Source organism: Alligator sinensis, unplaced genomic scaffold (assembly GCF_000455745.1).
Source record: "Alligator sinensis unplaced genomic scaffold, ASM45574v1 scaffold810_1, whole genome shotgun sequence".
Taxonomy (NCBI): Eukaryota; Metazoa; Chordata; order Crocodylia; family Alligatoridae; genus Alligator; species Alligator sinensis.
In genome coordinates, this window is record NW_005842691.1 from 514,292 (window position 1) to 531,668 (window position 17,377).

Genomic DNA, 17,377 nt, shown 5'->3' on the forward strand with positions numbered 1-17,377 from the left:
CAATCTGGGCTGCACTTGGGCTGTGCACCACTCATTTGATCCACAGGGCCAGATGGTTGAGCACCCCTGATCTAGGGTGAAGTCCTGCCACACCAAAGACAACCAAAAATCCCCTTGACTTCGGTATGGCCAGAATTCACCCTAAAACGTTTAGTTACTTAAATGAAAGCATCTATAAAAATGTATAATGCTATTAAACTAAGAAGGTCTAATCTATTAATGCTTTCAGGACAATAATTAGCCATCAACAGTTTAAAGTGCTAAATCACCTTTAAGACTAGACAAGCACCTGGCTGGGGTCACATGACCCCAGCACTTTTTCCTGTCACCGGCAGGGGGTCAGACTTGATGATCCTTTGAGGTCGCTTCCGACCCTAGTATCTATGAATGGATAATCATACTTTTAATTTATATAGTGGCATCCATGTCAAAATAGGTAAATAAGCTCTATGTATGAGCTAATTTTCCTTTCAATGACAAATATGAAAAACCAAAAAAGTGTTGAAATGTTTTTATAGGTAACAGGATAAATCTATTTGTTAGGGGTGTGTGAAGCAGGCCCTATTCAATTTGGATTTAGCCCAAATCTGGGAAAGTAATTTGATTTTGCTCACTGATTTGATTTGGCTGAATCTGAAGATTCGATGCTGAATCACAACTTTAGCGGTTTTTTCTATATACCTTGAGGTACCAGGCATGGCTTGTGAATGTAGCGATGGTGGGGCAGATGGAGCGTCCCACAGGAATGTCGGGGGGAGGGATGGGAGGGGCAGTCTCTGTGTGCTCGGTAGTGGACCGAAAGTACTTCTGGTCCACTTCCGGGTCTGCTGGGGAGCACACAGGGGGGCCCCACCAGGAGGCACCAGTCATCAAGCCGGGGGGAGGGAAGCGTGCGCTGCAGTGCTGCCCCCGAAGGGGACTGGAAGTAGGTTTTTTTGGTCCACTTCTGGGTCTGCTGCTGAGTGTGCTGGGGAGCCCCCTGCACTCCTGTGGGATACTCCATGTGCCCCAGCATCACAGCATTCACAAGCTGCACTGGTACCTCAAGGTATGTAGAAAAAATATTTAAATCTGTGTCTATGTCCAAATCACCAAATCTTTCCGAATCTCTCCAAATTGATTCAGAGGTGTCACGGTGCGGGGTCCTGCTGGATGGCTGTGATCTCCCCAAGGCCCCTTTCCTGTGCCAAGTTGGCCCAAAGGGCACCCTCACTTCTCACCTGCCACATCTTTGATGGAGAATAAATATATGGGAGGCTGCCTTATGTCCTCTTGGACACGGTTTTTTGTAATACCTGACCCTGTGGACTCCCGGACCCCTTGTGGGTCCCGCTCTGCAATGGGTGCTTCAGGGGCACCCTAGCCTTATGGGCTATGCATGGCTCCAACCACCCTTTTACCATGCCCCAAGCCTCGCAGCTGGAATTGACGTTGTTCAGTCAGGGCCTTGTTATAATTTGGCCCCCTTGTCTTCTCTGGGCCCTGTGTGGCCCTGCCTTGCTCTGCACCCTCTCTGGCGCTTGCCAATGCTGCCCCCTTCTCTCTAGGGCTTCTCACAATAATGCTGCCGTCTTCTCTAGGGCTCACCACACCCGCACTGGGGCTTCTCATCAATGCCCCCTCTCTGGGGCTTCTCAACTGCCCCGTTTTCTAGGGCTGGGGTCAGTGCACCCCAAATGCTGCGCCATCACTGGCGCTGGGGTCCCCACGCTGCTGTGGGTCCCCTATGAGGCCTCCTCCTTCCCCTAATAGCCTCACCCAAACCACTGGTCTTTAAGCAGCAACACAACACAAGCCCCTGGGCTGTAACGTAAATTAAAGCCACCCAGCTAAAACATCATTCCAGCCTACCGGGGAATACTCCATCCCTCAGCAGTGAGACACTGCTCCTGCAGTCAGGCTTCCCCTCTCTTCCCTGAGAGCTCCTTCCCCCTTGGCTGCTGGCAGGGAACTCTCTTCCTGCCTTCAGCCATGGGGTTTTTATGTGCCAGGCCCCGCCCCCTTTAGTCAGTTGACTGCTGGCAGGGGTGGGTCATTAATTACTCTAGATGCCCTGGTGACCACCAGCTGGGCTCCTTACTCACTCCTAGGGCTCTTCTTTCCCCTCTTTAGGAGCAGGGCACAAAAGTGCTCTGCGACAAGAGGATTGCAATTCAATTCTGAGAGATTAAAGGGTCTCCTGATTTGATTCAGATTTGGAGATTTGGCCACTGAATCAGGCCAAATCTCTGCTGAATCGAATCAGGGGCCAAAGCTTTGCACAGCCCTGCTATTTGTCTCAATATGAATATATGTACACAACGTAAAAAATGGGATGGATAAATCCTTTCTTTTTGACTTTCCACAAGTGAGCCAAAGGATTTAGTTATTGCTAGTGACTCCTTCCCTTGTGATAAAAAAGCTTAAGTTTCCAGCCCTGGAGGAGTGGTAGAGAGAGATTTTAAACTCATGATGTTGCTTTAAATAAAGAGGAAAAAAAAGATGTTAGATGCCCAAGACTGAAGCTCATGGCCATCTGTAGTCTTGGCCAAGTGCAATTTCATACCTTTTGGAGAGGATAGATTTAGAGGGGGTTGGAAGGAAGGGTGAATGAGACAGCTTTCTGAAGTGGTCAGGGGTTTGGAAAGTTACAGTAAGTTTTGGGGAGCTATATGAGTGGACATTAATAGGTTAGGACAGCGATTCTCATACAACTATGAGCACATTCTTTCACGGCAGCTGATAAAGTGAACATCAGCCCACAAAAGCTTATAATTTATATATACTTAGGTTAGTCTATAAGATGCACATCTCCCTGACCTCCTCAGTGACACTCAACCAGAATCACACCAGATTCTCAAAAACCACAATAGAACCCAGACCTTGCAATGTAACAAGTAGTAGAGGGACAGCACATTATCATTTTTCTTGCAGGCCTAAATTCTTGCATCACTCATTTGATGTTTAAAAATATTTTCTGTAGATATATAAACATAAAAGGAGAATCAGTGAGACAATTGTGTATGCATATTTAAGCTTTTCTAGGGGAGGAGTAGGTTGTCTCACTGATTCCCCTTTTATATTGTCTCCACGTTCTGAAATAGGGTTAATTGTAATTGATACACATACATATTAAAGATTATTTCCAGAGGAAAAAGAATGGGTGTGCCTTTTATTTTTCTTTAAGAAGGAGAAATAAGGCCCAAATGATGCTTTTCTTAGAACTATCAGGAATGTGGATTTTGGTTTTTCTGAACTGTGCAAGGGAGTGTATATGAGTGCCAGACACAAACTATACATTTTCACAGCCATTATTTGAATCTTATTGGAGACCACTTTTCTCTCATGTGTTTCAAAGCATGTGAGTTAGAAGTGTTAACAAACAGCCACAAAAGAATTCAGAGGCTCTAAACAGTATATGAAAGCATCTGAAAAAAATTCCCTCCTGTTTAGTTAAGTTATTTGCATTTGTCCTGATATTAAGTCTGTTATACAGAGTAGAGAAGACCTGAATTGCTAATATAAAAATCATGTTGACTTCACATGATGAAAACAGTTTAAAACAGGGGTGCTTAAACCCAGGCATGCAAAGCCATGCCCTCCAGCCCGCAGAGCTCCCCCACAAGTTGGGAAATTTGGCAGCAAGGGAGGGGTGGCAGTATTAGCTACCACCCCTCCCCTGCTGTCACACTCCCAGGCCCTGTGCTGCTGGGTCAGGGTCAGGCCATTTCCTGTCCCCAACATGCAACTGGATCCAGGCCAGTCCATGCCTCCTTTCCTCCCCTCCAATGTGACTGGATTGGCCCTACTGGCTAGATCTGGCTTGCAGGTGGATTGGGTAATGTCCATCTGGCCCATAGGGCAAAAAGGTTAAGCACCATTGATTTAAAGTCTTGTAGGATCTCCCTGTGTGTCCTAAAGAAGCAATACATTGAAAATTAGGCAGGTTATATTGGACAAGAGTCTACAACTTTCTCTTGCAACAAAACAAAGTATTTTTTAAAACTAATGCTTCGTCCATTAACTTTCTGAGGCTTTTCTTGAAGGATGTGTCTTAGTTTATTGGTTGCAAACTGCCTGTATAACAAACGTTCCTTCCCTCCTTCTTTTCCGTCTGCACAAATAATTGCATCATGTACTTCCATTTATATGTTGTAAAATAAATCATCGGTGTCAAAATAACTAAATGAAAGTTGTTTGTTCAGTTTTTTTTTAAAAAACATCAGGATATTCTCAGTTTTCCATGATTAAAGCTGAGTTATGGTTACTTTTACAGTAGCAGGACATTATGTAGGAAAGTGCACCACAGGGTAGAACCTATGAAGAGAACATGCCTGATGATGTTTCTGCCTACATGTGCTGTTAAAGTGACTCTTTTGGCCATCTAAGATATTCCTGTTCAAGAGAGAGTTGCCCAAGACATAGCTATGCAAACAAGGTGATTCTGTCAAGAACCCAAAGTTTATTTTGTGTTCTGTTCCATATTGGCCTAAATTAACACTTTCCCTAGCAGATCTTCAGCTGGCATCAACTGTCAGGTTTATTGACTTCCTGTGTTTCTATTTCATAAGATGTCCTGTTTATCATAGTAACCTGGAGTGAAACGATAAGAACTAGAGGAAAGAAATCTTGAATTTGTAGAGAGCTGCATAGGTGTATTTGTGCTTTTTACTTGCTGTCCAGGTGCATTAGATCAAGTTGCCTCAGAGACCATTCTTTCTATAAAAGCAAATGTTTCCCAATTTGCCAGTGCAAACTAAAGCCAATGAAGGAGAAAAATCTTACAACTGCTGTGCATTGAAATGGTTCAATATGTTGCCTTCACATAGAATAGGTATAAAACAATAGGCTGCTAGTCCAGCTGCCAGAAGTATATTCAGGCATATGATTGTTTGATTTTAAACTGGCTTGACAGGTTAAAAGTAACTCACTTTTGTGACATTTGAGTCACAGAATGATTTATTTCATGGGAAAATGGAGGGAGATTTTTGGTCTTTATTAAAGGGGCCCCAAAAGGCTGTGTTTATTGAAGTCCCACCAAAATGTTCAAATAGTTACACTGAGATAAAAGGACTCCACTGAGATAGTCACTGGAAGCTTTGGCATGGGCTTCAGTTGGTGCAGGATCAAGCCCATGTCTTGTGATTCCCATTAACATCAGTGGGAGATGTACATCTACGACTATGTTGACATGGAAGAATACAGCCCAGGTTGAGATACCTGAGCTAGCTGTAGGACTTTAAGAAATATAGGTACTTGATGCATCCCTTCATCTGTGCATTATACTACACTGTGCTGTGTTGACCCAGCAGCTGGTTTGGAGCTGGCCTAGTTATTTCTGCATGGGACTGCATTGCACCTGGTAGATACACCCTCAATGTCTATTCCACAGCAGTAGCATTGCAGTGGTTAAGATGCTGTTGTTCCCTCTCCTTGTCTTTGAGGCAGCGGCTTAACAATGAGGCTGGCCCATGAGTAGCTGCCACACATGGGCAGTGGTGACTTTTGGTTCCAGCCTAAACAATTTTTTTTTGCTCCCCAACCCCCAAGTTGGTACCCAGGGTGTCTACCCCAGCCACCCCATCCTAGTTGTGCCACTGCTCTGGTGCCCATCATTTGAAACCTGAAGAACACTAGTGAAAACATCTTAAAAATAAGTAGCCCTGGAAAGAACTAGAAACATCTCTTCTCCCAAGCTGGGTGTGAAGCTTTTCTGCATGACTGACATTAGCATCTGCAGAATCGGAGTTTCTTTTTTTAACCGTTAACTTATACACATGCCGATGCGTAGGTTTTAATTAGAGCACTCCAGCAGACTCAGCTTCATGTGTATTCAGCGTCCTCACATTTCAAAATGGCGGCAGGGGCGTTTTAACTAAAACTATTTGAATGTGCTTTAGTTAAAGCTTCTCCACCGCCATTTTGAAGCACAGGATGCTGAATACATGAGATGCTACAGGCATTTTAATTAGAGTGGCTCTGGTGAGTGCCCAGGTCCCTTAAGAGCTTGGCCTCCAGTTTTGAAGCAAACATTCAAAGAGTGCCTGACGGTAAAAATACATAGTGCTGCTTCATTTTCAAGAGTTGTAGTGACTGAAGTGGAGGCTTTAAGACAAGGTTCTGTCCTCTTGTCTTACATTTCCATTGATTTTTGGAATTGAATTAGAATTTGGTATTGAATTTAAATTTACTCCCAAGATATGTAGTACACCTGTAGCTTTTCTACTGGGGCAGTGGGTTGGCTTTGTTAGGCTAAGTACCAACATTTAGGGGACTAAGGGGATGGTTAAATCAATTCAAAATGGCTGCTCGATATCAGGTAAGTCATGAGCTGGGGCTAGCCAGGGGGCCGGGGGTCCAGCAGGCTGGAAGGGATCAGGAGTCCACCAGGAGATGGGGGAGGCACGACCCATGGGTTGGATGGGGGGGCGTGGCCCACAAGGGGTAGGGGGTGCAGGCACAACCCATGAGGGGTAGGGAGAGCAGGCATGACCTGTGGGTGGGGTAGGGGGAACGGACACAACCCATGAAGGGTGGGGGGTAGATTTGACCCATGGGTAAGGTGAGGTCTCCCCTGCCAGCAAACCTACACGCCCTTCCTCCCACCAGGACTTACTTGCTTGGTGGGGAATGCACCCAGTATCATTGCCATTTGATTTAGATCAAACAGGTAGGGGTGTACTAATAAAGATTTTCTTGGCTGATGCTGATCACTGATTATTCACCTGGCATATTGGCCAATACCGATCTGATAACTGATTTACAGGAATGCAACGGGCAGTGTGGAGAGCATCTCCCTGCAGAAAAGTAGTGGAGGGGAAGGGACATGGGGGAGAGAAGAGGCATTGGGGCTTGTGGGACAGGGGTTGAGAGCACTGGTTGGGCAGGAGTAAGGGGCTGGGGAGGCAAAAAATAGCCCAGTGTGGGAGAATGGGGGGAAGTGAAAAGAGCAGCCCTGGGGCTGGGGCCAGGGCCTGGGTTTTCCCTGGGAAAGTGGACAGCAGTTCCATGTACTGGTTTGCAGAGGTGCACCGATATATCAGTGCCATATTGAGTTGGTACCAAAGAAAGGAAAATTAAGATGATTGGCTATCAGCTTTTTTTGGTGTAGCTGATAATGTTAACCAATAAATATAATATGCTTTCTGGCTGGGGCCCTGGATGCCACGTGCATGCATGGCCAGGAATGCAGCTGGGCAGCATGGAGAGCAGCATTCTGCAGTTAAGTCTGTGGAGGGGAGGGGGCATGGAGGAGGGAAGGGGCATAGGGGGGTGCAGATTGGGGCCTCCATGGTGAGGGAGGGAGTGGGAAAGAGCCAGGGCAGTGAATGGGACCTGGGGCTGCGGTGGGGAACAGGGAGCTGTGGGCGGCTTGTCCAGGGAGTTGGGGTGGGGGGCAGCTCCCCACTGCTGTGTGCACCCCCCAGGTGAGGCATGGGGGGGCACATGCCCCCTCCAGACTTGTGTGTGTGGTGGATGCAGGCAGCCCACTGTGGCCTCGGGGCTCTCTGCTCTGCTGCCTTTCTCTTGGGAACCCTGCGCCGGCCGTGTATCCCTTGCTCGCCTGACAGCAGTCGGGGTGGTGAGTTGTGCTTGCTGCTGCTGTGTGGGGAGGGGATGTGTGGCCAGCACAGGGATCTCAGGGCAAAGGCAGCAGGGTGGAGAGCCCTGAGCCTGCAGTGATCAACCTGCATCTGCCCTTGCCCCACTCAACTCCAGTTAAAAGTGTCCCGTACTCAAAAATGGTGGCAGTGGCACTTGAACTAAAGCTTATTCGCTGAGCTTTAGTTCAAATCGCTCTGCCACCATTTTAAAGTGCTGGGACTCTGATCCCCTTGACAAGCTGCCCGTGGCTCTGCCCTACTTCCTGCCTCCACCGTGGGTCCCTTTCACCACCCTGGTTGGGCACAGCCCCCAGCCCCTGCCTTTGCCTCTGCCCCTGCCCCACTATCTCCCTCACCTTTTCCCTCCCCCATGCCCCTTCCCCTCCACGTACTTGCTTGCAGGGAGCTGTTCTCCATACTGCCCTACTGCATTTCTATAAATCAGTAATTGGATCGGTATCAGCCATTATGCCAGGTGAATAATCAGCTATCAGTATTGGCCAAGAAAATCTTTATTGGTACACTCCTATCTCTTTGATCTAAATCAAATGAGCTTGATACTACATAGATCCAGGTTTATCTTAAACTGGGTTCTGCACTTTTTTAGACAGGTTTGTGTACGTGGAACTTCTGTTCTGTTACAAGTTTGGACTGATGCTGGCCACTGAAACTGGGTCTGTATGTAGAAGGTTGGCACCCGGGATGAGCTAAGTGTAAATTGGGTTACCATTTTAAACCCGATTTAACCTCCCAAATGTCTGCACCTAGACTTAATGAACACCTGTAATATTATGCAACGTCTCAATTTGAGCTGAAAACTGTAGTGTGGGTGGGTTTTTGTGGGGTGGGTTATTTGTCAATGAAGCAAAGAAGAAACTCATCTCTCCTCTTTCCTGTTTTGGAGGAGAGCAATTGAAAATATTCCATCTTGACACAGAGATAATCTGTTAATCCAGTAGCAAATACTGAGGCAAAGAATCAGAAAAGTGACTTGTAATCAACAGAACAAAAAGAGCACTGCAGGAAGTGGAACATCTACTATAGGAACTTATTTGTATAGTAGCTTGAAAATAAGAAGGAAATTCTCGAGCATACAGATTTTACTGGGACTATTATCTCTCTGAGCAAATGTTGATATAAACCAGGGATGTTCACCTTTGGCCTATGGGCCAAGTGAGGTCCATGGTGCCGTGGAATCTAATCCATGGGGCTCCCCACAGGTTGGGAAATTTGACAGCAGGAGAGCAGTTGCATTCAATACTGTCACCCTCTCCCTGACCAAATATCAAAATTTCCAAACCCCAAGCCCTGCACAGCAGGTTGGAGCTGGGCCACATCTCTCCTGCCCCCTGGGCAGTCAACATTAGGAGCTATAGGCTATACAGGTGGGATAGAACAGGGAGGAAAGGCGGGGGTGTGGTGCTCTACATCAAAGATCAATACACATCCTCAGCCAGCAGGATGGGGTCAAAAGAGGGGGAAGCTGAAGTGCTCTGGGTCAGGATACAGGGGGGTTGTGGGGAAAAGGACTTAACAGTGGGGGTCTACTACAGACCTCCCAACCAAGGGGAAGAGGTGGACCACGAATTCTTGGGTCAGCTTGCGGAGGCACTTAAGGTAAGGGTGATCTAAATTACCCGGACATCTGCTGGGAGGAGCAGTCAGCCAGGTCTGACCACTCACGGAGGTTCCTGGCTGAGATACAGGACCTCCACTTAACCCAAGAGGTGCACAGTCTACCAGGGGGAATGCCCTACAGGACCTGGTCCTGGCTACAGGCGATGACCTGGTGAGGGGACTCCAGGTCCTCAACCACCTGGGCGATAGTGATCATCACTTGCTGGAATTCACCATCCAGCACAGGGTGTCAAGGGCCTACAGCAAGGCAGTAGCCTTAGACTTTAAGAGGGCCAACTTCAATGAGCTGAGGAGATTCGTGGGAGAGGCACTAGGGTCCTGGGGAGTAGGGGAACTGGGTGCCCAAGATGAGTGGTCGTTCTTTAAGGAGATGATACTCAGAGCCCAAGGGGTGACAATCCCAACAAGAAGCAAAGGGGGCAAGAGTGCCCAAAAGCCTCCCTGGCTCACCAAGGGCATTTGTGAATGCCTGATTGCCAAAAAGGAGGTGTACACCCAGTGGAAGGGAGGGGCTATCACCAAAGAGGACTATACCTCCACCGCTCAGGTCTGTAGGGGGGCTGTTAGGAAAGCTAAGGCAGATACGGAACTAGGGCTAGCATCAAGGATCAAGGATAACAAAAAGTCCTTTTTTAAATACATAGGGAGAAAGAAGAAGGCCCCGGGTAATGTGGAGTCCCTGCAGGATATGCTTGGTGATCTGGTGGTCGCACCAGAGGAGAAAGCAGACCTCTTTAACAATTTCTTTGCCTCTGTTTTCTTGTGCAGGGACCAGGACTCCCCTACCAAGATTTGGGACAGACTCAAGAGAAACTTGCCAAGCCTAGGGTCAGGGAGGACCGGGTTAGAGAACTTCTGGAGGGGTTGGATGTGTTCAGATCAGCAAGTCCAGATGCTCTCAATCCCAGGGTGTTGAGGGAATTGTCAGGGGTTATCGCGGGGCCCCTGGCATGGCTTTACAAGCACTTGTGGTGCTCTGGCCAGGTGCCGGATGACTGGAAGAGGGCCAATGTGGTCCCCATCTTTAAAAAAGGGAGGAGGGAGGACCCAGGCAACTATAGGCCTGTTAGTCTTACTTCAATCCTGGGGAAGCTCTTTGAGAAGATTATCAAGGAGCACATCTGTGATGGGTCAGCAGCGGGGATGATGCTCAAGGGCAACCAGCATGGTTTCATTAGGGACAGGTCCTGTCAGACCAACTTGATTGCCTTCTATGATCAGGTCACAAAATCATTGGACGCAGGTGTCGCAGTGGATGTAGTCTTTCTGGACTTCAGGAAGGCCTTTGACACTGTCTCCTACCCCACTCTCATTAAAAAGCTAGGTGACTGTGGCATTGATGCCTACACAGTCAGATGGATTGCAAATTGGCTGAGGGGTCGTACTCAGAGAGTGGTGGTGGACGGGTCATTTTCGACCTGGAGGGATGTGGGCAATGGGGTCCCCCAGGGCTTGGTCCTTGGGCCCGCACTGTTCAATTTCTTTATTAGCGACTTGGATGATGGGGTGAAGAGCAGTCTGTTTAAATTCGCAGATGACACCAAGATTTGGGGTGAGGTGGGCATGCTAGAAGGGAAGGACAGATTACAGCAGGACCTGGACAGGTTACAGGGGTGGGCAAATGAAAATAGGATGGGGGTCAATACTGACAAGTGCAGGGTGCTGCACTTGGGCAGTAGGAACCAGCAGCATACCTATAGGCTGGGGAACTCCCTTCTCAAAAGCACGATGGCAGAAAGAAATCTTGGAGTCATTATTGACTCCAAGATGAACATGGGCCGACAATGCTAGAATACGGTCAGTAGGGCTAACCGTACCTTGTCCTGCATCCACAGATGCATCACAAGCAGGGCCAAGGAGGTGATCCTCCCCCGCTACGCGACACTGGTCAGGCTGCAGCTGGAGTACTGTGTCCAGTTCTGGGCGCTGCACTTCAGGAGGGGTGTGGACAGCATTGAGAGGGTCCAAAGGAGGGCCACTCACATGATCTGGGGACCAGACCCTATGAGGAGACTATGGGACCTTAACATGTTCAGCCTTTGCAAGAGAAGGCTGAGGGGGGACCTGGTGGCCATCTATAAACTTACTAGGTGGGACCAGCGGGGTTTGGGAGAGACCTTGTTCCCCTGAGTGCCTCCCGGAATAACAAGGAATAACAGCCGTAAGTTGCTAGAGAGTATGTTTAGACTAGACATCAGGAGGTGCTACTTCACAGTCAGGGAGGCTAGGATCTGGAACCAACTTCCAAGGGAAGTGGTGCTGGCTCCTACCCTGGGGGTCTTTAAGAGAAGGCTCGACATTTACCTGGCTGGGGTCATTTGAGCCCACTTTTCTCTCCTGCCCAGGGCAGGGGGTCGGACTAGAAGATCTACAAGGTCCCTTCCGACCTTACATCCATGAATCTGTGAATCTATTCCTTCTCCGTGGCTGGGTCGGAGCTGGGCCATGCTACTCCACGTGGTCAGATGAGTCCCGCTGCAACTGCCCTGGGCACCGTATCAGGACCACCAGCCGGATCCAGCCTGCAAATAAACCAGGCACTGCCCATCTGGCCTACTGGTCAAAATGGTAGAGTACCACTGATATAAACCGTTAGTATTAGGAAGAAAAGAAAGGGTAGGATAAAGTAAATTAGAGAAAGTATTGGGTCATTGGTGAGTTGTCGTAGGGTCACCAATTTATATGTTTGTTTGTTTTTGTCATGCTTATCCTGATTGCTATGGGATTATCCCATGTTGTGCAGATCTCTCTTTCGGAGTTTCACAAGCTCATGAAATTGCCTTCACGGCCCCTTGAATATCACCATATCATAACACTGCCTCACAGCAATATTGTGCAATATGATCTGATTTGTGGCCTGGGGAGCAGGTTAGTCCAAATTTTATTGTTAACTTCTGTCTTGGAAGCTGACATTCCTTTTTTTCTTTATAGAGATTATCTTGCTGCTGATTAACACCTCCATCTTAAATCACAGGATCACTGGAAAGTTTGATAAATAAGATTACAGATGAAGAGCCAGGTATTCATCTGACATAAACAGCCCTTAAAATTTGATTTAGTTTCATTAGATGGAATCGGGGAAAGTTGTTGTGCAGGTCTTTTACTAGGAAGGAAACTTGTTCTGCTGGAATGACATTGTTGGTTCTGTGCTTCCTTTCAGAGAGTAAACCTTCCTGTGAGATTGGTGGCAGGTGGCTCTAGGGGTAGCAGGAGCTCTGCACATCTATATTAGCATGGCCCTCAACAGTTCATGGTAGGACTGGGTAGCTCAGATGATTTTAATAACTACATTATTGAGCTCAAGGTGCATTCCCCGCCCCCTCCCCCCCTTTATTACCAATAGCAAAAAAACCATTCTGTCCTGAGGGGATAGTAGCTCAGAGACAGAATGATAATGATCGCAGCCATTGTTTGCTTTCAGATTCTTTCCTTGTCCCTATTGTGAGGCCCTGGGGCTGGAAGATGAGGGAGACCTACAGGGAACAGTCATGGAAGCACACTGGGAGTGATTTACAAAGCCAGGTATCTTGGGTATCCTCTCAAACAGTGGTTTTCAACCTTTTCTCATTTGCAAACCCCTAAGCAATTTTGAATGGAGATGCAGACTCCTTTGGAAATTTCAAATGGAGGTGCGGACCCCTTTAGATTGTAAGTGTGGGTATTAAGATACTTTTGATTTAGCATGCTCATCTTTCATGAACCTCTTAGACATAGTCTGCAGACCCCCAGGGGTCCATGGACCACAGGTTGAAAACCACTGCTCTAAAATAAACATGATTCATAAGACCTAAGTGATGCACAGCTGGAAACTTCCAATGTACAAAAGTGTCCATCTCCACTTGGTTGCTGGTCAAGAGTCTCCTTGAAGTACATGAAACACAGGAGCAAGAAAAAAAAAGCCCTAAATATGAAGGCTCATCTCCCTTCCACAGGAATCTTCTGAGTGTCATCGTGCAACTTCAGTGCTTGATGGCACCTGAGGTCCCGTACCCAGAGTAGTCAGGTTGACGACATCTCTTCTGGCTGATCTGGGCCTACCTTGCCTTTGACGTTCTGCATATTCGAATGTTGTGTACCTGTTAAGGGTGGCCTTAGAATGTGACCGAGTCCCACTGAGTCTAGAGTCCTCCACATTTAATTCCTATTCATTAAGATGACAGATTTTACTAGGAGAGGATTAAAAAAATAACTGCAAGAATTGTTTATGGTTTTATTTCCCCTCCCCCCATGTGTCCCTTGTTTTTACAAAGAATGAAAACTGACATTATTTCAGTTAACACCAGGATTTACATATGCAAATCCAGGGGATGGATGGATTTTCACACAAATTCTGTCACTGATGCATGCAGTGTTCCGAAAAGTGTGAGCTGAAGGCTGAATGCGTGTCACAAAGTGGTTAGCAGAGTCCCTTCGAAAGCCAGGTCATCCTGACATAGGCAAAGTTTTGAGTGTGCCGTGGTACAGGAAAATCAAAATCTTCTGGTTCTTGCTCCAATCTGTGGTATGCCGACAGCCTACTTTGGCTTTCACTTCAGATTGATACAGTTCTTTTATATAAATGATAAATATTTATGGTTTTAGATTCTGTCTCTCTCCAGCTACAAGTGTGTTTATGAAAAACAAGCTATGGCAAATCAGCCCAGTATCTGCACTGGTGCAGAGATTGGCATAGCTCCACTGCAGTCAACAGAGCTATGCAGATTTGGGGTCTGGCTTTGATTTCAGATTTTACATTGCTGATTGAAATGACCCTTGAAATTACACTTGAAATTCCTTTAGCCTGATCTAAAATATTTTAATCATGTCAACTCACATTACAAGCAGTGTGTAAAAATGTTTTTTTTTCCATTAGCACTTATAACCAAATTTCTTAGACTGACATTACCTGGGAGAACGAATCCCAAAGTACTGAAGTGAACACAATCTAATTAATCTTTCTGTAGAAATCTAGCTATCTTGTACAAGATCCTGCCCAGTAGAAGGCAGTAGCTGCTCAGCTTTGAATGGCTCATCATTGTTAGCAGACTATGCTTACTTCCACTAAATCTTCCTGGATTTGAGACCAATATGAGCCTTGTATTTCCAAATAAAGTTTACAGGAGACATTTATTTCTCTGCCTTCTCAATTTTTATGGTTCCTCCCCAATAGCGTGTCTTTGTTTTCTAGGCAAAAGAGTTTTAGATTTCCTTGTACGATAACGAGTCACTATGCTGTTATTCTGTCACACGTTGGCTGTAGCTTTCCTTCAGATCTTTGTCCTCTCCGGGAATTGGATTCTAGCCAAGAACATCAACTTCTATAATGTGAGACCTCCACTAGACCGTAAGTAGCCAGTGGTGGTTTTCTTGTGTGTGTGAACAAAAGTTAGTATTTTAGCTATCAGCATTTTCAGTTCAATATTCTCTTTTCAGGGGCTTATAAAGTGGCTCCCTCAAGGTATAAGGGATTGCCTATAAATTTTAAAACAAAACATTTGTCTGGTTCATATGACTGCAGTATAAATGAAATGAATATGGAGACAGATTTAAGATATGGTAATCCAAACTACTCAGTTTTTTAGATTTTTGGATGCATTTATTGTACCATTACCAGTACATTTTACAAGGTAAATTATGCAGAATACTTCTAGTCAGTAATCTGGCCTAGAATTTCCTGTGTGTTACCTTGCTGTTTTTTCAGGCAGTGGAGGGAACTGAAGTATGCTGTGTGCTTTTAAAGTCGGTACAAAATGAAAGCAATTAAATAGGAACCGTGAATGACAGTAATGATATCATGTCTGCTTTTTACCTTGCACTGTGTTACTCTTTCTATTCATCCAATTGGATAAGATCCTTGTGATACAAAGGAATAAAGCAGTCAAGATAGTTGTGTATCGGAGGTGAGAAGTTAGATACAGAGCTGCCAAAATTTATTTAACTATATTTCAGTAAGTATGTAAAACTGAATTTGAAAGCAGCTTTCCTTATCCCTTGTAAGGAATTGTTAAAATGGAGGACTGGGATTTGGAGCTTTTAAAGCATTTGTTGCCTCAGCTAATGAAGCAAAAGCTACTTATTTGTTTGACTAACTACATATGTACATGTGCACAGACACCTCCAGATATCTGTTGCACATACTTAATATGCATGTATGTGCAGGGATATAGTCTCTCTTCCTCCCTTTTCCCCCAGCCCCCCACTTTCCTCCACTTTAATTGTGTTTTAGTTGTTAGAGAGATAGAAAAGGCTAACAAATATTTGCAATTTAAGGTATATTGTAAAACCTTTTATGAAGTTTACAAACTAGTTTTTATTTGTTCAGTAGTCTGTTCTTCTCCCCCCAACTCAATTTCTGTGTGTGTTTGTGTGTGTGTGTGTACACCTATACAAGTGTATACACATACATACACATATGTGTATACACATACATACATACATACATACACCCCCCCATGTTTATATATGTATTTGGTTAACAAATGTAGTTAAATCAAAGCATTTGTTGGTTGATGTTTACATTTTTTATATTTAAAAACTTACCATATTTTAATATTTTTAAAGCTACTCCATTTCCAAACAGCTTTAAGTGCTTTACATGTGATGATGCAGTTGACAATTACAACTGTAACAGATGGGCTGAAGACAAATGGTGTCCTAAAAGTAAGTGTGCTTGTGTTGGGGAAATTCTTCAGGGTATTTAGTTTTGTTTTTCCCTCACTCAACCATCTCACAGACATCTAGTTAAATAGGATTAACTTGCCAGCTCACTGATGCCCTACAGATATTATTAGTAAGAGTCAGTCTTATGATTTTCTCTTGAGATGAGCAGTTGATTATGCTAAGAAATAATGCAAGTCATGCTGAAAACCTCTTATGCTTATATTTAATGTCTAAGTGAATGTATATTATTTTATTTATTTGAGATTTATATCCTGGCCCATCTACAAAGGCTCAGGGCAGCTTAAAATAAAAGACAAACAACCCACAGGATACAAAATAATAATAGACTCCCCAAATGACACCCCCCAAACTTTGAAATTCCATCCTATCCCACCCTCTCCTGCTTCCCTGCCGATTGCCCAGGAAAGCAAACCCTTCTGTGGAAAAAATCTTACGTATCATGCGAATACCAAGCTGTTTGCTACAGTGGGTGTAACTGGAAGTTTGCTAACCTGAATTCTACATTTGTTGGCTTGAAGATTTTAGGGAAGTGTAAATAATATCTTAGCCTTAAAGCATAACCTGTTTTTGCATATATGGAGGCCATGGTGATGATATGGACTGAGTGGAAACTACAGGAGTTGCACTTATGCATCAAATTGAGCTTTTTGTACATTCCAAACAAACACTCAAAAGACAGTCCTATCCGATACTTCAATTAAATTTTATCTTCCTTTTCTGTAGTTTTAAATCAGATCAGTGTCATATGTCATGAATACATTTTCCATTTTCCAAACCTGTTTTTTGTTTCAATGAAGAAACATAAACATGTTTCACTAGGTTGCTTTTATAGCTTTAAACAAATCCCTGTGTCATGTTAATCTTGTTTGCATTTCTTTTCAATTTGGCCATTTAGTCTGGTACTTAACTTGAAAACAGTTTGCACTCCCCAAAGTGTTCCACTACTAGCTCCAAGAGGCAATTGCTTAATTCATTTTTATGTTCAAAGCTTAATGTCTTGCTAACTTTAAGACTGGTGTCTTTCACAAAGTTAATGTAACAGCTACTTCCAAATATAGTTCAGATTTGTTTCACAGTCACCATGTAAGGATGATGACTTTACTTAGCCATTTAAAAAGCCAAACATAATTCTAAGCTGGCAGTTTGCAAACTTGGCATGTCTTTCACATATATGAGCATTAAATATTGTATTTTATATGTGATCACTCAACTGGAAAACTTCAAATTGGAGCATCTTCTAGTAGCACAGAAACATTTGAGAGTAAGCAACACTGCCTGCAATGACCAAAGATCACACTTGTAAGAAAAAATTATGGGGATACAAAATAGAAAAGAGAAATCACTCTTCAGAGTGGAGGAAGGAGGAAACAATGTTGGATGGAAGGGCCATGAGCAGGGGACAAAGATAAGATGGAGGAGTCAAAGAAAGAGATTTGGATGAAGGACGTATTTAAATATGGAGCTGAGGAGGAAAAAAGAGGGGTTCAAAAGGGAAA

At 44.9% G+C, this 17,377-nt stretch overlaps 1 protein-coding gene across 11 annotated transcripts in view; it reads left to right on the forward strand.

Moving 5' to 3' along the window:
• The window catches only part of LYPD6B (LY6/PLAUR domain containing 6B), a 70,314-nt gene that overhangs the window by 49,208 nt on the left and 3,729 nt on the right, over nucleotides 1-17,377 (forward strand). For 2 of the 11 annotated variants that reach the window (XM_025215986.1, XM_025215985.1), the window contains exons 2-4: nucleotides 12,643-12,743; nucleotides 14,389-14,544; nucleotides 15,762-15,860. In XM_025215986.1, coding sequence (XP_025071771.1) covers nucleotides 14,430-14,544; nucleotides 15,762-15,860 — 214 coding nt within the window. In that variant the 5' untranslated portion in view covers nucleotides 12,643-12,743; nucleotides 14,389-14,429. Of the gene's footprint in view, nucleotides 1-11,556; nucleotides 11,790-12,152; nucleotides 12,241-12,381; nucleotides 12,475-12,642; nucleotides 12,744-14,388; nucleotides 14,545-15,761; nucleotides 15,861-17,377 lie in introns of those variants that run through there. The other 9 variants (XM_025215987.1, XM_025215989.1, XM_025215984.1 and 6 more) reach the window with 8 other exon arrangements.